The 23,299-nt window shown below is 37.8% G+C and overlaps 1 protein-coding gene across 1 annotated transcript in view; it reads left to right on the top strand.

Annotated features, from left to right (window-relative positions):
* Positions 1–11,169, top strand: part of LOC107567059 (ephrin type-A receptor 5-like) — a 17,825-nt gene extending 6,656 nt beyond the window's left edge. The window contains exon 3 of the mRNA XM_016252657.1: positions 10,951–11,169. Coding sequence (XP_016108143.1) covers positions 10,951–11,169 — 219 coding nt within the window. The remainder of the gene's footprint in view (positions 1–10,950) is intronic.
* Positions 11,170–23,299: the final 12,130 nt, after the last annotated feature.

The following is a 23,299-nucleotide window of genomic DNA, read 5'->3' as shown; positions in this document are numbered from 1 at the left end:
CTCCTTTTAAAATAAGTTTTTTTTGGGGGGGGGGGGGGGATAGCATGAATAGTATTGTGCCATTATTGTGTGTCATATTTCTTTTCTTATTGTTTTCTAGAAAAAAAAAATATATATATATATATGTATATATATATATATATAAATTCAATTCAATAAGACAGTACACAGAATCTCTTGGATTACAATTTGCAACTAGACGGATGTACTGTTACTTCCTCTACAGTCAAAAATCTGAGTGTTACATTAGATAGCATTTATTTTACTCAAGAAAATATATAAACAAAGACAGTTTAATCAACAGATGATACTCAACTATATATCTCAACAAGACCAGATGAAACTTCTAAATTATCTAAGCTAACAGAGTGTGTTAAAAATGTAAAAGATTGGATGACCAATAAGTTTATCCTATTAAATTCGGATAAGACAGAGATATTACTTATTGGACCAAAAGACAGTACACAGAATCTCTTGGATTACAATTTGCAACTAGACGGATGTACTGTTACTTCCTCTACAGTCAAAAATCTGGGTGTTACATTAGATAGCATTTATTTTACTCAAGAAAATATATAAACAAAGACAGTTTAATCAACTTTTCTCAATCAACATTTTCACTTAAAATGACAGTTCACCCCAAAATGAAGTTTCTCCCATCTTTTACTCACCCTCTTGTTGATCCAAATCTGCATGAATGTCTTTCTTCTTTGAGACATAAGAGAACATATTTTGAAGAATGTGTGCAGCCAAACAGTTGTTGGCCCCCATTGACTTCCCTAATATGGACAAAATGCTATGGAACTCAACAGGGACCAGTGATTGTTTGGCTACACACTACTATCTTCTTTTAGATCATTCTGGGATTGCCTTCTCTAGCAAGAGTTTTAGAAGATACAGTAGCATAAAAGTGTTCCCTAAAATGCTAAGTAGGCAGCTCACTAGATTTTGGAACGGAGCTGTTAAATAACAACAGTTTCAATTATTGTTTGCATGATTTATGTCAGTAACGCAATTGGGTCAAATGTTGGTTTTTGAAGACTCAAAGGCTTTTGGATCTACAATCAGCAATCTGTACTGGCAGGTACATCACAAAACGCCAGCGATTATCTTTTCTCCCCGGTTTGTTTGTTTTCAACCCTGGCTTCATGCTGCTTTAACCGCTGTCAGAGCAGGCCAGATTTGCCAAGTCAACGAAGCGGTTTACAGGAGCTCAGCTAAATCCGGGCTTTGTGCAGGCCTAGGGCACCTCTGGCTCACACCGCTGTCTCTTACCGAAGGGGAAAAACGCATTGGCGTGGGCTCCACCCACCCTGAAAAGTCACATACACATGTCCCACCACACTCTCACGCAAAGACATTCAGCCAGAATCAGTTCACTGACAAGCTGCACAAAATCGCATTCAAAATCGCAGGCGATTCATTGCTGATTTTGAACGAATTCCTCCTCCTCCTCCTGCTGGATCTCTCAAGGACCATACAAGACTGTTCCGGCTGTTAGCTAGCACCACCAGCTACCCGGACGACGCGCGTCTCATTCTATGATGCGAGCCTGAACACCGCGAGCAGTGCGCCGTCGTCTGAGGATGGTCCTCGAGAGGATTTCGGTGCCTTCGTGGAGTAGACTCTGGCAAGAAACGGATCGCCATCCTAGCCTGTGATTGATCTCTTCAGATCCACTCCAGACCCAGTGCCCAGCCCACCATCTCCCCGCGGTGCGGCGCATCAGCCCGAGCACACCGATGATGGAGAGCCAATTCCCGCTACGATCGACGAGCCAGCGCAAAGCCGAGTGACTGAGTGGAGGATCACCCTGGATGAGGAGCTCAATCCATCAGACTAGGTGCGAGAGCTCGCGACATTGCCAGCCACAAGGGAGAAAGCCACGGACGGTGTGAGTGCAGACAGGAGCTCCGCCCCCCTGCACCGCGGCTGAGGGCTGAGCTGAGTATGATGCGTTGAAATCCGTCCTCCAGCTCCTAGAAAGCGCCCTCAAGTGCCCGCTCCTTCAGAGCGCCATCCTTTTCCCGTGTTCAGCCTAGAGGGGCCTCCCGATCCAGAGTTAAGCCCTGAATGCCCTGAGGCTCACAAATGCCCGCCCTCCCACCTACTCCTGCCTCCTCCACCACTGTCGTCTGGCAGCCCCTCTGCTCGCCCTCAGCCCACCATCAATAAGGTGTGAGATCCGTGGGTCTGCCATCCTCCAGCGTCGCCTTGACTGGAGAATCCCTCACCTCCGTCTCCAGCCTCCGAGGCACGGACTCCGCCTTGGCCCGTAGACCCAGTGGCTCCACCTCGGCTCCTAGCTCCCTCGCCTCCACCGTCACCCGTCGATCCACCAGCTCCACCGGGCTCCCTCGTCCCTCCGGCTCCGTCTTGGTCGGGCGTCGACCCGCCATCGCCTCAGGACTCCGCTCCTCCGGCTGCAACTCGTCTCTCCGTCCTACCGGCTTCACCTTCTAGTTTTCCTTTGTCGGTTCTACTTGTTGGATGTTGTGAAATTCCCCCGTCATTCCAAGGATTAAAGACTGTTTATGTACTCCATGTCTCCTTGTTCCTCGTTCCGCGCTCCTCCTAGCAAAGATCGTGACAGTAACAACCCTAGAAAGATATTAATATTAAATAACACTATTAATCTTAATTTTATTATTATACATAAGATTAATTCTAATCTTATATAATCAATAGTAGTATTTGATATTAATATATTAATGCTATTTTGTCCTATTTATTAAACTATTTGAAATACATTAAAATATAGTATGTACACTCTTGAATGATGAGAATGTTTTAGTGTATGAAAGTAAATAAATAAATGCAACTCTCTTGATATCCTAATGGTTAAAATGGTTCTCATTATTATTATTATTATTATTATTATTTTCTTTTCTTTTTCCTATGTTTTCCCATAAAGCAAGCCTTAATAGTAGTGACATTATTATGTTGCATTCTATTATTATTATTATTATTATTATTATTATTATACAAATAGTATAATATAAAAATAAGAATAAAATAATAAATTATATTGACATAGGTCAATAAATCTCTTAAAATATTAATTTAACCTTTTTAAACGTTGAGTTGTAAAATATTACAATGCTACAAAAACGTCATCCAGTTTACGTAACATTTATGTTAAACTTTAGCTATTTGTACATCCATATTGTTTTTACACATTAACAAAAAATAAACATAGCATGTTTTTTTCATATTATTATTATTATTATTATTATTATTTTACAAGTGATTTTACAAGTAAAGTGATGCAGGTGCATGCGTACAGAAAGTGATATGTATATGACCATACAAATTGCAGTTAGACAGAGAGAAAGAGTTCTGACGTGAAATGAAAAACAGTTATATAATCCAATAGGTCAACTTTGCATTAAAGGTTTGAAAATTCCCAGAAGATTTCAGACTGATTATGTGAGTTAGGGAGGAGATGCTCGTTTCCAGGAGACTTGGGATGTTGTTATGCTGTTAGAGTCGACTACACTCACAATCATATTAATTCAGCAGCGCGTCTGGAGTGTGAGATTTAGCAACAGCTCAGCAGTTTCAAGAAACTCAGTAAAGCCAGTCACTTACACTGCAAATGTGAAATATGGCAGATAAACCCTCTTAATGTATCTAGGTATTGGTTTACAGCTATTTAGGGTTTTAACATATCAAGAGAAACCTATAACCTCCTAAGTATTAATATACTTTCTTATATAATAACTCTACAAAAAGGTCAGACATTACCTTTGCTGACTGAAAATGGACATAAGTGACTGATTTGAGGTGCTCTTCATTGGCAGAAACCACTCACAGATAGGCCTCCTTTGCTACATGAATAGCCTTGTGGGAGTGAATGTACAGCGCTCTCTCCCACCTTCAATACCACGACTGAGGTGCCCTTGAGCAAGGCACCGAACCCCCAACTGCTCCCCGGGCTCCACAGCAAAAATGGCTGCCCACTGCTCCGGGTGTGTTCACGGTGTGTGTTCACTGCTGTGTGTGTGCACTTTGGATGGGATAAATGCAGAGCACTAATTCTGAGTATGGGTCACCATACTTGGCCACATGTCATGTCATGTACAGATGATAGCGTGCTGCTAAGCTAATTGTAGCATGCTCTAAAAATATGTCGTATTTAGACCTGTGACAATAACACAAGTGATAAAAGGTATCTCTTTGATGTTAATCCATATTTTTTGGCCTAACCAACCACAACCATGATGAGGAACACTCCACTCTCCTCGTAGACCTGCGTGCATTGAAATCTCACTGAACCGAAATACTGCTCATCAATGTATATTAAACGTCAAATATGGAAGAGGAGAGAATTTTGAAGATAAGAATCAGCTATTACAGGACAGTTTTTTTTTCTATTTTGGAGTAAAATAAAGCCTGTGGTAAATATAACTTGATACTTTTGTTCTACAGCGTAAAATGCACACATTAACACCTCAAACCGTCTTATCCAGTCACTTATTAGAAAGATAGTTTAATCAACTTTTCTCAATCAAGATTTTCAATTAAAGGGAAACTTCTGTCATTTACTCACCCTCTTGTTGATCCTGCATGAATTTCTTTCTTTTGTGGGACATAAGAAAACTTATTCTGAAGAATGACTGAAACCAATTGGTCCCCATTGACTTCCATGGTATGGACAAAATGCTATGGAACTCAATGGGGACCAGCAATTGTTTGGTTACACACATTCTTTAAAATATCTTATTTTAGTGCATTGAGGGACTGCCTTCTCCGCAAGCATTTTAGAAGATACAGTAGCATAATAATGCTCCCTAAAATGCTACCTTAAGTAGGAAGTTCACTAGATTTTGGAACAGAGCTGTTTAAAACAACAGTTTAAATTCATGTTTGCATGATTCATGTCGGTAACGCAATTGGGTCAAATGCTCGTTTTTGAAGACTCAAAGGCTTTTGGATCTACAATCAGCAATCTGTACTGGCAGGTACATCACAAAACGCCAGCGATTATCTTTTCTCCCCGGTTTGTTTGTTTTCAACCCTGGCTTCATGCTGCTTTAACCGCTGTCAGAGCAGGCCAGATTTGCCAAGTCAACGAAGCGGTTTACAGGAGCTCAGCTAAATCCGGGCTTTGTGCAGGCCTAGGGCACCTCTGGCTCACACCGCTGTCTCTTACCGAAGGGGAAAAACGCATTGGCGTGGGCTCCACCCACCCTGAAAAGTCACATTCACATGTCCCACCACACTCTCACGCAAAGACATTCAGCCAGAATCATAGCAGGGAGCTGTTTTCAACCCTGCCTGTCAGTCATGTCCGGCTCCGCCCCCTGTGAACCCTGGGAGGCAATTTTTTTGTAGGCAGTAGGTCGTACTTGCTCGTTCTCTGCGGTGCAGCGCCGGTAATAAGCTGAGGAGGAAGTGCTCTGGAAGCTGGGGTTTATGGGTAAATGCATGTTTATAGCACACGCTAACTCACACTGGGAGAATTGAGGGTTTTAGGGGCAGAAAGCATTGGTAAATAAGTGTGCTGGTATAGCAGAGGGAAGGATTTAGATGGAGAGAATGAGAAAATGGAGAGGGTCTCAGTAGGGGACGGTAGGAAAGAGAGTTTGAATGATGATGGTTCACAGAAATTTGTATGCGGAAAGGCCTGACAAGTGAACGAGCAAAGAGAAAAATAAATGGTATGGTTATTTTTTATATGGTTTGTTAGACTATTTCTGACACATAATAGTATATCCTGTATATGGACACCGCTGAATGCTGTTGCTAAAGGGATAGTCCACCCAAATATGAAAATTATGCCATTAGTTACCAACTGTCATATCCTTCCAAATGCATAAGACTTTTGTGCATCTTCTGATATTTTTAAAAACAAGCTAATGATATTTATTTGTGCATGGCAAGGTGTTGATTAGTATTTATACAGTATGTGAATTAAACCTGTTATATAAAGTCATTATGTCTCTTCAGAAGATTTGGATTAAATCATTCGATTTATATGGATTACGTTTCCAATGACTTTTTGAAACGTCAAAGTTTTGGTTACCTAGACTCTCAATGTAGGGAAAGAAATCTGTCAGGTTTGATTAAAAATATCTTCATTTGGGTTTTGAAGATGAAGCAACGTCTTATGGATTTGGGATAACATGAGGGTAAATGGTAAAATATGACATAATTTTCATTTTCTGGACGAAGTATCCCTTTAAATTGACCACACAAAAATGAAATGCCACCTTCACTTTCATGTCAGCCCAGACTTTTTTCATGAAACAGAAGTAGACTGTTAATGCCACCGATTTCCATACAATAAAAACATACTTTGACCAGAGAACTTTAAAACATAGGTTAAATATTGAGTTTGTTTAACCAAATTTTAAGACTGCATTGTATGTATCCTTCATAGAGAAGGTATTCCCATAATGCATCACAACAATCTATATTAAAACAAGTCCAAGTTGGTGTATAGTGTTGCTTGTAAACAAACACATATTTCATTCAGTATTGAAACATATTGTTAAAAATAGTTCAGTGTAGTTACAGATATATTATGTTTCTTAAGACTTGTGTGTTTTCATGCTGTTTGGAGAATTGCTGTTAGCTTAGCAACATGCTAACTCAAACACTGTTGAAAACAATGAGTTGAGTCTTCGTGTTCATGTAACAAACAATGGGTTATGGATCCTCAGATTTTTAATAAATGGTCTGCATTAGCATGCACTTGCACCAAATATACCAGGCTGATGTCCAGGTGTGCCATTTCAATCTTTGGCTTGATATGATTCATGTTATCACTACACAGATGTCCCCACACCCATCCTCATGCAATATCCCTTCTCAATGTGGTGTTTGTAATGAAAGCCTTTTTGAATTATCTATTCATCTTCATCCATGTGTCAGAAATGTTGTCGTCCCAGAGTGCCTGGAATTAGTAATGTATTTTCACATGAGAGATTGAAACGAATATCCAAACGCCCTTGGATATCTGCATGATCCAAATTCGCACAGGCCCATTTTTATTTCAAATGGCGGCTTTCCCTAAATGTGCTGCTTTGCCAATGCAATTTACCAGATCGTGGCTGACTCATATTGGAGAAATCTGTGACACACACTTTTCTGCATCACCACGGGGCCCTTTGCTATTTATGATCACCTCGAGTAAAATTCATATGTTAATATGGACGTTTGGCTGATTGGAATGAAATTAAAATGTGCCGTGAATGTCCTTTGATTGTCGAACTTGAGGAAGAGAAAAGGGACGAGCTGTGATTTTACAAGGAAATTAATTTATGGTTCAGTTTTTCAAATGAGATATGCTTAAGCTGTGACTTTGAAACTCATGTTGGAATTTTATGAAAGATACAAAAGAGTGTATATAAATAATTTCATGACAATATTATATGTTAGTGGGCACAAGACAAAGAAAAGATGCAATCCATAGGTTTCTTAGTTGCAGAATGACTTTGAACCCATTTCAGAGAATTCATACTTTACTAAAGGTTGAATGGTTCATAAAACAGTTTCTCTTTAAAAAAATCAAACACATGACCGATAATAATAAATCCAAAATGTACAATCATACAGTCTACTCCACTTCACTGTTCTTTTAATTAAACTACGAGGTCACACTGTGATGTATCGATCTTATATTGGTCACACATTTTCACATGATACGAATTCACAGGTCAAAGTTCACCAGTCCTGCACTTTAGAGCTTAGCAAAATGCAAAACAACTTTGCATGAGCTTGTGTTTCCGCTCTCCTGCATTCGCATGCATATGAATGAAAGTCATTGGAATGAAAAGTGCAGGGTGACTACACCTTAAGTCATATAGGCAATGCATTTTCAGTGTGTAAACTGCAAGACTCAGACTGTTAGCACACACTGAATGACTCCCCGTGGTCCAGACTTCAGTTCTTCTACTGTCCACACAGCTCACAATCGCTCACATTCAGAGAGCGTCAGGCAGAGGTAACATGAGACCTCAGGAGGGTCTCTCTGGTCATTGACTGTGCGTTTGAAGAGCGCTGAAGGGCCGCTTGGGCCCTCGGGGTGCATTCTGAGGTCTTGCTTTGTTAACTGCCATGTTACAAGCTTCCTGACTGCGTAGATTATAGCTGGCAGATTGTTTTTCCAATCACTCTGCCACCTGATGTATTGTTATTGAGCATCTCTGTGGACAGCAAAGCATACAGGCATATTTTGTTAGATGTGGCAGTTGTGGAGTGTGAATGTGCCACAATGTGCTTTAAGGGTTGTCGTACTATTATGTTACAGCACACATGCAGAAAATTCCCCAACATGCGGATAGTGTTTAATGGAATTTTACTGGCAGAATGTTTATGGTTGTGTGTGTGTTTTTCCTCTACCAAGACTTTCTACTATTAACATGTCTTTTATGTATAGATTTTATTGTTTTACACTTATCTCAGAGTAAGACCTTTCCTGAAAAAAAAGCATTTTCAAACATAACTCTCTTATGCTCACCCATGCAGCCTGTAAGTATTTGATATTATAAACATTTTATTAGGAAATTACTATTATTTTTTTATTATACTATTATTATTATTATTTACTACTATTATACTATTAGCATGCATGGGATGAATGAAACATGTTATGTGTGAGGAAAACTTCAACTTCATGTGATGTGTGATGTATACAATCAAGGTAAACAGAAATTGTGTGAATAAAATAGGACATTTTAAATTCCAATAAAGGTGTCATTTTTTACAAAAGTTGTGAACATGTATTTAATTTGATGTATTTAATATACATAAAAAAATGCTAGTTATAAAATTATCTTTAACATGATTACAGAAACATTTGTTTGCACAAATGTCATTTCGATCCCAGAATCTTATAAAAAATAAAAAAAAAATCACCTTTCTGATCCTTCAGATAAATTTAGTTAACTAATCAGGATATACAAGTGAGTTTTCAGGATTAGTCCACAGCACCAAAAGCGCTTGTAGTTGAAGAAACACCCAGTTCCACTAATATTGCATCAGCCACTGAACATATTTTAATATATAATTCCCAGACTGTACTTGACCCAAATGACATGTCCATGAAGTCCACTAGACCGCAGGGTGTAGCATTTGTCATTTCATGATTCAGATGGGCGAGCGCACCCTTAGCGGGCATAATAAAAGTGTGCCCTCAATGCACCCCTCTGCCAAGCACGCACTGTCTGACAGTCATTACTTCACCTAAATGTGGACCTGTATTTGGGACGGGGCAACTGTCCACTTCTACGGTGGTTCCCAACCCTGGTCCTGCATGGAGTACTCCCAGCAGTAGACATTTTGAATGTAATTCTTATCTAGTCTTAGCCTCAGATGTCACACCTACGGACCGTTAGCTGAACGTCTGATGCATACGGCACACAACATTGGAAACACTGTGTGTGTAGCGCCCTTTAACATTCTGCCTGGATGCCATGATGCCAAACCCCCTTATGGAAGAAGAAAGCCGTTGTGTTTACAACTTTGACATTGAGCGCTTATCAGGATCAACTAAACACTACATTTTCAAAAGTATGAGAAATATTTAAAGTTTGTGGCATAGACTCTTTAAAAAAAGAGTTTAACACACCGGTCCGTTTTTGCGGGGACTTTTTCATGCAGCACAAAACGAAACGTGATTGGTTGCTTTACCTGTCAGTCATATGGCCTCTTGGGGGGACCTTGGCCATTCAAAACAGCCAAGGTTCCCAGAATTTTTGCTGTCAGTCTGAAGGTCTGGCTATGCGAAACTACTCTTATCTGACACACCCATTTCAGGTCTTGGGGTACAATTACATGACAATGATTGTACTAAAAATGGGAATGTTTTTCATTTTTTTTCGTATGTAGATGATACTGTTATATTCATGCCAGGCCAGTAGGTGGCAATCTCACTTTGTAAAGTAAATCTATGCATTTGTGCACGAACCTATAGAATGAACACATAATACGCATGCGCATGACGTCACCGTTTTCACAAATTCATGTTTTGTTTTTTTGTAGTTTACACGAAAAAATTAACGGCATTGTTTTCAAAAACTTGCACTTTAAAACCAAAAGTTTGTATTTTCGGGCTCCCAAAATACCATTATTGTGTAAATGAATGGCCAAAATGCATAAAAAGTTTTCTGTTTTTAGTTGAAAACGGTGTCTCTTCTAATGAGCTAATAAGTAGATTCAGAAGAGTTTGATTTGCGAAACATACAAAATGTTGTGGGTACATCAGATCTAGGGCTGGGAACCACTACTCTTCTACACAGAGGTTCAGTCAGAAGTGTTTTTATCAGAGCCTTGGCCTTGTGGAAAGTGTTCCGACAGATAGTGGAACAGCACTTTGACTGACGACAGTTTGAGTCCCAACTTACATATTACAGTACATATTCATGTGTGGAGATAAATATGATATGAATAAATCTGAATATGTGCATTAGCGTCTAACATGTAAGCGGACAGATCGGATTTTCCCTTGAACGTGAGTTGTATGTCATTGAAAAAGCGATGGTAGCAAATGATGTCAACGCAGGTGGGCATTTTTCTGGGCAGTGTTGCCAAGTCTGCAGTTTTCCCCCGGAATTGGGCTACTTTTAGACTGTCGTCGTGGGTTAAAGTGATCTAACCCTGCTATTTTGACATAGAGGGAGCCCCACAGGAGGGGAAACCATGAAAAATGCGATTGAGCTAGTTTTGAATAGCAATTAGGCTGGTTTTATTTCCCAGACCTGGCAACTTGTCAGTACATCCACCCTGGGTTGTTTCGCCAAGTGTATAGTGCAAATGCAGATATCGTATAGGGGTCACTTTTAAAAAAAATATGTAAGCTGGTCGTCAGAAGAAAAAAAAAAGTATATAATCAACAAATCAGAATTGGGCATCAAGAACTGCAGTGTGAATGCAGCCTTGAACTGTGCTCTCAAACAAAAGGCAAAAAAAAATGAATTAAAAATGTAACCTTTGTTTTTTTAGTGGGAAGAAATTGGAGAGGTGGACGAGAACTACGCGCCCATCCACACGTACCAGGTGTGTAAGGTGATGGAGCACAACCAGAACAACTGGTTGCAGACGAATCTCATATTAAACCAAGGTGCCCAGAGAGTGTTCGTGGAGTTCAAGTTCACTCTACGGGACTGCAACAGTCTCCCCGGAGGTCTGGGCACGTGCAAAGAGACTTTCAACGTCTACTAATAATAGAAAATTGATTAATCATTCAAAGATAGATTATGGAAGAAATTAGTCTTGATTTGATTTGTTGATGCCAAGTGGCTTCAAATAAATAGTTGTTATAGGGTTTTTATAGCCGGTAGTATATATCAGGGGTGGCGAACGTCGGTCCTGGAGAGCCACAGCCCTGCAGAGTTTTGCTTCAACCCTAATCAAACACACCTGGACAAGCTAATCAAGGTCTGAAGGGTTACTAGAAAGCTACAGGCAGGTGAGTTTTAATTAGGGTTGGAGCTGTACTCTGCAGGACTGCGGCTCTTCAGGACCGGAGTTCGCCACTGCTGGTATATATCATCGATGGGATTTTGAATGGCTAATGTCAGTATCTTTACAATATCCATTATATGACTTATACAGTATAATGGCAGTACGAGTATGAACAATCAATAACAACAAGTACAATGTACATAAAATTAATGCAAACAAACAAAAAAATCCACAATATCTACTCAAAAACCAATCACACGGCTAACTGACTTAACGATTTGACACTATTAGCCTGTCCATTTCTTTTCTCTTTAGTAGCAGTCCTCTTACATTGTTTAGATGCAGTGCAAACCGATGCTCTTGTTGCCCTCAAATGTAGTGCTACTCTAAAGACTTTATTCTTTTTTGTTTTTCCTCGGAAGCATCAGGTAAAGATGGTAAAACTATTTTGCAATCTGACTTTGGGTTCTGTAGGCACCACAGTCTTTGAACATCAATTGTACTAAATTCTAGATTTTCATTCCCTGTGAACTATGCTTTTGCTTTCTGCACCATCCTTCCTGAAATGCTAACACATGGTTAGCACATCTTACTTAGTGGTGTCTTGTTTCATCTCATAAACTGAAATTTCAGAGGGCAGTTATTCTTTAGTTACACTCTAAAAAATTGGGTTGTTTTGACCCAGCTGGGTCAAAACATCCCAGTTGCTGGGTTTGTCCCTATTTTACCCAGCACTGGGTTGTATTTAACCCAGCATTTTTTAGAGTGTAGGTTCTGGCTTAATCAGCTTTGGATTTATCTTTATTAGTAAATAACTTATATTTCAAGCTGTTCCTTTGATAGACCTATTATATGACTTTTCAAGACTTGTAATATAATGCACTTTGCATTGATTAAAATACATTAATACTTGTTGTTGCTGTTTTGGGGGAGCTTGCATGAGCACTATGAACTGTTGTTATATAGAAAAGAGCCACATAAGATTCTTCTTGATTTTTAAGATTTAGTACAACATGATTACATAGTAGCACAATTTTAATTTTGAATTAGTTTACCGTTTAATCATTACCCTATCAGTCATAAATGAGGTGCTGTTTTCTCTGTCGTTCATATGTTAGTTTTGATGGCTTTACCCAACCCCCATCCACACCACTGGAGCCCAGAGGATATAATGATGGTTTGGATAGAGGAGACAGGAAGTGATCGAGGGGTCCACGCTCCAGCGGTGGAGGAGGGCAGTGTGTCCTGTGAATGAATCGGTGCCTTCATCCTCCTCCTCCTCTCCTCAGATTGCTTCCTTTGTCTGCTGCCAGAGTTGGCGCTTTGCGATAAGGGTTCTTTTTGAGCACAGTGTGATATTTCTGTGCAAATTAATTTCCATTGAGCTGTCCTGAGGGAATGTCCGGTGCCTCTGCAATGGAAGCTTTACAGGGAGTTGGTTTGTGCAGTTGGCCAGGTTTCCAAGCAGACCAGGCGACAAAGTGTCGGAAACGCTTTCAGGGCTTTTGTCTGGAGGACGGGCTGCAATTCAGTGGGCAAAATGGTACAATGAGCACCGGAGCTGTGGGTGTGGGTGTGCAGTGCTGTTTCTATTCAAATGTTTCATGCAGACAATTATAAAATTAATGTAAACATGACAGTCACCTGAGATAAAGAGGAAAGTGCTCTTTAGGGAGACACGCTGAATACATTCAGTTTGTCAAATAAATAGGACATTTTATCAGAGTAGAATAGAAATAATGCAGATGCTGATGGCTTAGATGAGAGTTTGTACCTCTTGCAATTAGAATAGAATAGATCTTATGAGTTCAACTACGACAGCTTGTGCAATTACCCAGCAGGAAAAGCCTTAAGGCTCGTTCGCACCAAGAACGCTAACTGTAGTGATAACTATGTTAGCCTTCACATCAACGGACGATCTGAAAACGCTCTGAAAATGATTCCAGTTTTATCGTTCCTCTATGCCATTAGCTTTAATGTTGTAATGTCTTCTCTTCTCTTAGGTTGTGGTCACATTAGTGAAATTTCGAGGACAAAAAAAAAAGATTGATTGTCCGTTGTCAAAAGTGTTACGATCACTTCCAAACCTGTGCAGAGAAATTGTGTGCAGATAATGTGGTTTCCAAATGAAACCTGCAGAGATATTCACCAACAGTGTTAAATGTGACTGCACCTTTCGATTTAGAAAAATTTTTCACAACTTTGAAATATGTTTGAATCTATAGTTACAGAAAGCATACTTATGAAAGTTATGTATTGAGCCAATCAGTGGAGCTCAAAAGCACCATTCGCCAATTATGGTCATAAGTTACATCATTACCAACATACTGTAAATTCAACTGTTTGGTGTTTCCCGAATCCATAGCTCCAATTAATACTTGTAACTACAGCTCTAAAGCGGTTAGAAGCAGTTTCTTGTGTAATGTGGCATGTGGACTTTAATAGCAATATACCACAGGGAACCACGGAGCCATGTAAGGAAACCTGTGCTAATAAAGCTTAATATCAGAACAAAAATAGCAACGCTGATATTTACAGCAATAATCTGACCTAAATTTGATCTTGAGCTGATTCATTAGCAGAAGCTATCACTCCACCACCTGCTTGACATCATTAACGACAGATTTGAACGACAGATGTGCGGCAACGTTTCTGCATTTTCAGGAAACAGGATAGCTGTTAATTGTTTCTTCAACAATGCATCATACTATAGTCTTTGTATTTTTGCTCTCATAGACTATGAGCAGTTCATTTCATCTGACTGCAGTGTCTATACCACCTTTTTCTGATTAATGTAAAAATGTGACTCATCTAGAATAATGAAACACTATGTTTTAACTTAAATCATATTAATTCAATTCCAATAGATTCTGATACATATGTAAAGACCTAAAATGTTTAGATTAAATCCAGAGTCTTGATGTAATGTAATGTTGCCTTCAATGTTCCCTCTATTTTTTTAATTTTGTTTTAATAATACTTTTATTCAGCAAGGATGTGTTAAATGGATACAAAGTGATAGTAAAGACTTATATTGTTAGAAAATATTCATATTTTGAATAAATGCTGTTCTTTTTTCTTTTTATTAGCCTAATCAAAGAATCAAAGAAAAAAGGTCCCCAAAAAAATAATATTAAGCAGCACAACAGTTTCAGTTTTCAGTTTCAACAGTTGCCTTCACCAATATGGCGGCGACGTTGACGTGCGGTCGAGCGGCCAATGAGGCGTCTAGGTATTTATTATGTCTATGATTATGTCTAACTCTATAGTGACACCAACTCTATAGCGGTTTTCCCGAGCATTGCATTTCTTTTGGTTTGACTAGAATACAATCAAATGACTTTCCCAACTAATTTTTGTATGTGCGTTAGAGGGAACATTGGTTGTCATGTCCTCTTAAAATCCTCAATGCATTTCAGACAACATATTAATAAAGCATTGGAGATGGAAGGAAAGGAATCTGATGTCTCCATGTAGCCATATCACACACGGCTGAACTGAGAATGAGTTGTATGAGTTCATTTGCATGTCTCATACCAATAAACAGCAGTGGACATAACAAACTGTGGAGGTGTGAGTGAAGTACAGGAGTGTGGATGGGATGGCGTTCGGCTCTCTGTGGGATTGAGTCGGCTCTCCGGGCCGGAAGCTTTCTGAAAGAGCTGGATCTCCAATGATCTCCCTCTATTTTCATTCCTGTCAGCCGTTACTGCTGCAGATGTCAAACTCGATCCGGTCACTCGCATACCAAGGGACTGAGCTACTGTGGAAATGTACCAAAGACAAAGATATTTTGGAGAGCACATCATGCTAACAGCATCGGGAGAGCAGAACTGGCTGGGTTTCAGTGAAATGTGGAGGGTGTTATTTCCACTGTGTGTCTGGCAATAAGAAAACTTATTAATAAGTTGTTACAGATTTTTAAAGGAATAGCTTACACAAAATTGAAAATGTACTCATCCATATCTTGTATTATTGTATTATATAGATTAAAATATTACTTTGTTGGAGGCACTCTAATCATCATAAAATAAAAAAAAATAAAAAATAAAATAAAATACCTTTCTGTTACCTTTAATAAAATCATTTTCCACTTATCATAGGCCAGATTCCCACTGTTTATGACTTATTCAATATGGCAATAAAATAAATATGATTGTGAATTGTATTGTGATTATTATTTAAAAAAAACAATGTTACATAATAATATTAAATGATATAAAATACATATTAGGCTACTGTTATAATACTACTACTTGAGAATTAAAAAATAATAATAATAATTTTATAGTACAACTTTAAAATTAAAACAATATTTACTTGCTCACTTCATTTTCAAACGTTTAATGTTAATTTTAATTGTTAATATATTTTTTAAACGTTTAGTTTAACATGCCGTGCATACGTTTAATTAAATCACAGTCTTTGCGTTTTGATAATCGCAATAAGCCATATTGCGAATTTGATTATATGTCAATATGTATTAAGTATTTTAACTTGAAGGCCATAATCAGTATAAACTGTCCTTGTATGCAGTGTGAATGTTCTATAGTGTGAATATTATTCTAAACGAATTCAGAGAGTATACGTAGAATAATATTTAGTAGACAAGGCCTTTTTTATCATTTTATTTATCTGTTTTTTATCCTTTTTGGAACTTGACAGCCTTAGCTCGTTTTATATGTATATTTGTGTTCAATTGTAAAGAGCAGCATGAACATTCTACTAAACGTCTTTTGTGTTTTATGGAAGAAAGTAAGTGTTTTAAATGGCCTCATGGCAAGTAAATCATAACAGAATTTTCTATTTTGGATGAATTATTCTTCATATTTTTCATATCAGCTGACAATTTCACAATCATGTGTGGCATTTAATACCTATATATATATGTATATATATATTGTTGTTTTATTTTATTTTATTAATTTAACTTACTTTATGACACAACCCAGTACCATTTTTTTTTTTTTCATTTTTGAAATTCATTATACTTTTTAAGCACTTATATGGCTACTTTTCATGCAATATGCAGAATTATGAACATGAAATGTACAATTTGAAGTGCTGATTTAGATAATGCATGAAACAAACACAGGGCTAAAAACTGTTTAAGCATTTGCTTTAATATCAAGTTACAAATTAATTTGTGCCAATGCCAATGTCAATCAATCAAAAAAAAATGGAAAACTATTTCCTCCTCCCTTTGAAAAGTTGATAAGGCTCTCCTCACTCTGCATAATTATATATAGTAAAATTAGCTGCATGTTATTATTTGTATTTAGCACAGTCTTTTTTCTCTCTCTCTTTCTGCTGTCCTTGAGCAGAATAGATATGTGACCTGTTTTTTTTGGAGTGGCGACCCACCAGTTGAGAATAACTGAATTAGATAAAATGACAGAAATGTTGCAATTATGCGTAATCATGTCCAATTTGTGTCCCTATTATATTCCCTTTCAATACCTGCAGCACCTGCACACAATTCCTTTATTCCTTTTACAAGCAGCACGCTACAGTTTTCTTCGCCAAAGCAAAGAATGAAAACCTGAGTCAAAAGCCATTAAATCATCAAAATATTGGTGAAACTTTGAGATTTTAGCTTTTACTGGCTAAACACTGGAGATGTCAACATACAAGATCCTTATCCTGCGTTTCATTCAAGTCAGACGGAATATTTATCAGAAGATGGCATATGAACAAACAGCAATGCTAGCATTTGTTTCAGAGGAAATCATTTACCGTGTTTTCCACGCCTTCATCTGCTAAACAGGTTTTACTGTCATGTAAATGTGGGAACTTTGACCTAATAATGCATGTTATTTGCTTAAACAGTCAACTAAACTGCAGCGTAGTGTGATTTCAAACACCCATTTTTGAGATTTTCATAATTTGACGTTTCTAAACTGCAAGTCTAAGATCAAATGATGTTCTCTTGTTGTCATATATCCAGAAAGTAGCTGTCAATTCTGGATGTCTGAGTTTAATGGAATGCAACATTAACCCTCAGACTGATTATTTTATGGTCTGTAATTTGGTGGATTTTGGCAGGGCTTCGTTTGAACCAGTTTGCACCAAAAATGGAGAGAATCTAATGGATTTTCCCCATTATTTGCAGTAAATGGTGTAGCATTACATCCCATCTAAGTGCTTTTCATATCTCACAATGAATGACAAAACCCAACAATGGCATTTCTGATGTGTTTCTAGGCCTGCCTATAGCGGTCATCAGCTAGAGATGACATGCTGTGAATATTAGCAGGCGTCCAACTCGATGTCATTGACATAATGGAATTTAGATAGCAGATTTGCTATGCCATAAATCAGCTTCAGTCCGGCCCGCTATTCAAACACAGCATTGAGGAAAAATACACACGTTTGGCCTCCACAATAGCCGAGCACAAAGGCCAACACTAGCCACTGCCAATCACATGCTTGCATATTGTGATTTGAATGCATTGGTTTATAGTGGCGTTTACTCACAGGGCGTTAAACACAGGAAAAGGATGTTTATTGGCAGCGCTCAATAGCCATCTGGGGTACCATTGTTGCGCTTAACTCCGCTGTCTGTTTCTGTTTTAAAATGCATTCTTGGAAATGCGAGTTTATGTTTTCTGACTGGTTTTTCTTTGACATATTGATGTTAGCATAGATTTCGGCTAGAGATGGAAATCTTAAGGAATTTAGCGATTCTGGCTCAGATTCCAGTTAGTCCAAATAGTCAATAAATGTTTTGATCAATTCAGTTTTAAACTAAAATATGTTCTAAGAACATTTTGGTAATGTTCCTCTTAAGTTATAAAAACAAATAAAATAAAAGTTTTTGTTTTAGTTATACAAATGTTAAGGGAACATTATAGTTTATCGTTTTACAAACATTATGAGAACGTTAGTTTTGAATGTTTTTTCAATGTTCTTAAACAAGAAGTAACATTTAAAAAAGGTTAGACAAACGTACAACATTTTTAAACGTTTAGAAGAAAATCATTCCATGAATGTCATGTTTCTTTTTTGAGAATTTTTTTACATTATTAACATTATTAAAGACTAGATAACTTTGAACAAACATTCTATTATAATCCTCGCTATACGCAAAGTACGCAAGTTGCGTAGGGACCCCGAAACACCAGGGGCCCCCTTGCTCTCAAAGATGATTAATTTTTGTTTCGTTTTTGAATTTGGCCAGAGGTAATGGAAACCGCTTATGTAATTTATTTTAATGCTGTGCGCTGTCGCCCTTTCTACGTAAAAATCAGTCAAATCATGTAGGCCTAACGTGAATGTCATACAGTGTCTTACTCGAGACAATAAAAAAAACACGAATTGAAAGTATACCGAGCCGTGGAAGAGACACCGTTTCTCAAGCGGACAAAGGCGTTTCATTCATAACTCATCATTCATAACCCCCCCCCATCTCCCCCCACCCCCCTAGGGCTCCCAGAAGTCTAGGACACGGTTTTGCGTAGGGCCCCCAGAAGTCTAGGATCGGCTCTGATTATCTTGCCAGAATATTTGCTAAAATTGTGAAAACATTTCCTTTTCAAGTCTGATTCTTGAGTATTTTTGACTGAAAAAAGCTTGGTTATAATATCCATTCATTCATCAGTTAGTTTTCAGTGGCTGCGCTGTATTTTGTTAGCCTAGTGAAAAAACATATTAATAAAAATGCTGTGCGCTGTCGCCCTTTCTACGTAAAAATCAGTCAAATCATGTAGGCCTAACGTGAATGTCATACAGTGTCTTACTCGAGACAATAAAAAAAACACGAATTGAAAGTATACCGAGCCGTGGAAGAGACACCGTTTCTCAAGCGGACAAAGGCGTTTCATTCATAACTCATCATTCATAACCCCCCCCCATCTCCCCCCACCCCCCTAGGGCTCCCAGAAGTCTAGGACACGGTTTTGCGTAGGGCCCCCAGAAGTCTAGGATCGGCTCTGATTATCTTGCCAGAATATTTGCTAAAATTGTGAAAACATTTCCTTTTCAAGTCTGATTCTTGAGTATTTTTGACTGAAAAAAGCTTGGTTATAATATCCATTCATTCATCAGTTAGTTTTCAGTGGCTGCGCTGTATTTTGTTAGCCTAGTGAAAAAAAGTATAACATATTAATAAAATAAAAGGAAAAAGATACTTAAAGAGAACTTTCCTGACTATATTTATTTATATATACATAATAAATATACACAGAACACGCATATATTATGCAAACAACAACTTTAATTTTGGATGTGATTAATCGCAATGAACAACAAAACTCTGGTTTTTCAGCGATGACTCATCTGAACACCTCTGATTGGTCATTGAATTCATAAACTCAACGGGATCGTGTGTGATTGGTTATAATGCGCAACACTGTAAAAACACGGAAAAATAAATATAATGGAACAAATAAACCCTAATATTAATTAGATAGCATTACTAGCCTGATAATAATAATAGTATTAGTAATAATAATAATAATCGTCTTGGTATCATCAGTGGCATCCCTGACTATCATCGATACACAATAATATCGTCTATCGGCACAACCCTAAAGTACATACAATTAAGCAACAGACTATTCTATTCTAACATGTAACTCAATGTGCCCTTTGTTAAATGCATGTCAAACACTTACTTCCTGTTCTAATTAGCATCAAATCTATTTGTCAGGGCATTTATCAACCGCTTTCATCATAATGTTCTCCAACCAATTAGTTTCTGTTAACCTGCTTTGCCTCTTATAGCGAGCATCATGGTTACAATTATTGGACATATCTGCTATCAAAGCTTGTTTGAAACACTTTTTTTTTTATTTCTCTGGTAAATATAAAGGCTTATTAATCAACAGTTCTTGTCTCAGAATGTCTCTCTATTAAAGGCGCACATATTGAGATCCTTGCAGCTCGTTAATTGCCAGGCCCACCACTGTTTGCTGCATATTAATTACCTATTAGCCTTGTGCGCAGCGCATTATGACTTTGGCTAGACTCCCTCCAGAGTGAGCAGTGATCATTCCTGAATCATCAATGAGACGCTGCAGAGCTTGGTTATAATATCCATTCATTCATCAGTTAGTTTTCAGTGGCTGCGCTGTATTTTGTTAGCCTAGTGAAAAAAAGAATAACATATTAATAAAATAAAAGGAAAAAGATACTTAAAGAGAACTTTCCTGACTATATTTATTTATATATACATAATAAATATACACAGAACACGCATATATTATGCAAACAACAACTTTAATTTTGGATGTGATTAATCGCAATGAACAACAAAACTCTGGTTTTTCAGCGATGACTCATCTGAACACCTCTGATTGGTCATTGAATTCATAAACTCAACGGGATCGTGTGTGATTGGTTATAATGCGCAACACTGTAAAAACACGGAAAAATAAATATAATGGAACAAATAAACCCTAATATTAATTAGACAGCATTACTAGCCTGATAATAATAATAGTATTAGTAATAATAATAATAATCGTCTTGGTATCATCAGTGGCATCCCTGACTATCATCGATACACAATAATATCGTCTATCGGCACAACCCTAAAGTACATACAATTAAGCAACAGACTATTCTATTCTAACATGTAACTCAATGTGCCCTTTGTTAAATGCATGTCAAACACTTACTTCCTGTTCTAATTAGCATCAAATCTATTTGTCAGGGCATTTATCAACCGCTTTCATCATAATGTTCTCCAACCAATTCGTTTCTGTTAACCTGCTTTGCCTCTTATAGCGAGCATCATGGTTACAATTATTGGACATATCTGCTATCAAAGCTTGTTTGAAACACTTTTTTTTTTTATTTCTCTAGTAAATATAAAGGCTTATTAATCAACAGTTCTTGTCTCAGAATGTCTCTCTATTAAAGGCGCACATATTGAGATCCTTGCAGCTCGTTAATTGCCAGGCCCACCACTGTTTGCTGCATATTAATTACCTATTAGCCTTGTGCGCAGCGCATTATGACTTTGGCTAGACTCCCTCCAGAGTGAGCAGTGATCATTCCTGAATCATCAATGAGACGCTGCAGTCGAGCATGTCCAAATCACATCACATTCAAGTCAAGGCCAAAGTGCACCAGAGTGATTTCCACATTTCATGGCCAGCGTTTTGCTTGAAGGGATTGTGAGATCATATTTAGAGTCTGTCATTGTTCGGAGGGTTGTTGTTTGGGTTAGATGTGGTGTGTTGTTGTTTTGAAATATGCATGCATGTAATGCAAATCAATCAATCAATCAATCAATCAATCAATCAATCAATCAATCAATCAATCAATCAATCAATCAATCTGTATTAGTTTAAATGTGCCTGCTGCACTGTTTTTTCTGTCAACTCTGCTGTGCAATCTCATTGGGCCAACCATTGTTATTTTAGTCACTATGTAGTTACATATAAAACATTATTGTTATTTAAAATGAACATTAACTGAAACATACTATATTATAGTTTACATTATAGTTTTACCATATAGTGTGCTTTTTCAAAGTACAGCTTATTAAAGCTTAAAACCTATTTTATTTCAGCTAGTTGCCAAGGCAAAATTTCTAATTTTCATTACTAAAATAACTAAATCTGAAATAATAATAATAATAATAATAATAATGCTAATAATAATAATAATTAAATAAATACATAAATAATAAAAAATTGTGTCATCAAATATGTTTTAATTTATTGTTATTGTGCCATATTCAGTGTTTAGACTATTTATTTATTTATCTGCCTGTCTGTTTGTTTATTTATTTATTTATGGATGGATGGATGGATTGATTGATTGATTGATTTTTGAATGAATTAATTAACATGGTGGAAGTTTTGCTTTGCTGCTGGTTTATATAGAGCAGTCAATTTAACACATTAAATTCATTATTATTTTATGGTTTTAGACAATAAATAAATACATAAATAAAAGCTGTTCCATTACAAATACTGATACAGTGTTAACATAATATGCTTAATCTGATTAAAATGTTTAACTGATTGACAGCTGTATTTTAAATGCAAATTTGAACAAAGTTCTCTGACATGAAACAAAAATAGCTTACGTTTCTGCTGTCATTGTCAGCTCAGTTAATAAGTGAACGAATGACAACAATGAAGTCATTTTTCTCGTTTCAAGGCAAAACACAGATTTGCTGTGACATCTTTGGCTCTCTTGTGTTGGAGAGACACAGAGGTGATGATTGAGTTACCACCCAGCTGAAGAGCGATAAGAGCGTGTGTGTGTGTGTGTGTGTGTGTGCGTCGACATTGAAAGAGCCTAGTGACAGTGATGAATCGAGCTTGTGAGCAGGTCTCACAAAAGACTGAGCCATTGAGAGGTGATAAACAGAGCGGCTGGCTATCAGATGTGTGTGTGTGTGTGTGCTCACAGGTGCTTGTTGGCTAACAATCTGTGGCAAGAATATTGTCTTAAAGATATCTGGATCATATCAGGAGAACTCATCATAAAACAGACTCTCTCTAATATATGTATATATGAATATATACTGTATGTGTGTCTAATGAGACTGGTGGTTGTGTGTATAACCCTTCTGCTAGTTTCTTTGCAGTGTTTCCCGGGACCTGTGTGTTTCTGTCCCTTTCTAGGGTAGGTCCTCGATGGGCACCCCCTCTGCTGGGTTCAGAAACCGGGTGCTCGACTTGGAGTGCTTATTTCACTCGTCGATATATGTCCAGACGGTAAGTAAGCCGGTTTTCGGTTTTCATGCAGCCATAACACAGGCTTCTGCGGGAGCCTTCGTGATCATCAGGCCCCCGGCGCGTCACTGCAAAAACTTCCTGGACGTCCGGGCTGGGGTTACACTTTCACACTACCCTGACTGGTCTACCGTATCTGGGTCGCCCTGATGGGGTTTCCCGATCACCAGGATATCCCCTCTTGCTGAGGC

This window comes from Sinocyclocheilus grahami, unplaced genomic scaffold (assembly GCF_001515645.1).
Source record: "Sinocyclocheilus grahami isolate Dianchi unplaced genomic scaffold, SAMN03320097.WGS_v1.1 scaffold1124.1, whole genome shotgun sequence".
In the NCBI taxonomy this organism is placed as follows: domain Eukaryota; kingdom Metazoa; phylum Chordata; class Actinopteri; order Cypriniformes; family Cyprinidae; genus Sinocyclocheilus; species Sinocyclocheilus grahami.
The sequence above is the reverse complement of the archived record's forward strand: the minus strand, read 5'-3'. Positions and strand labels throughout refer to the sequence as shown.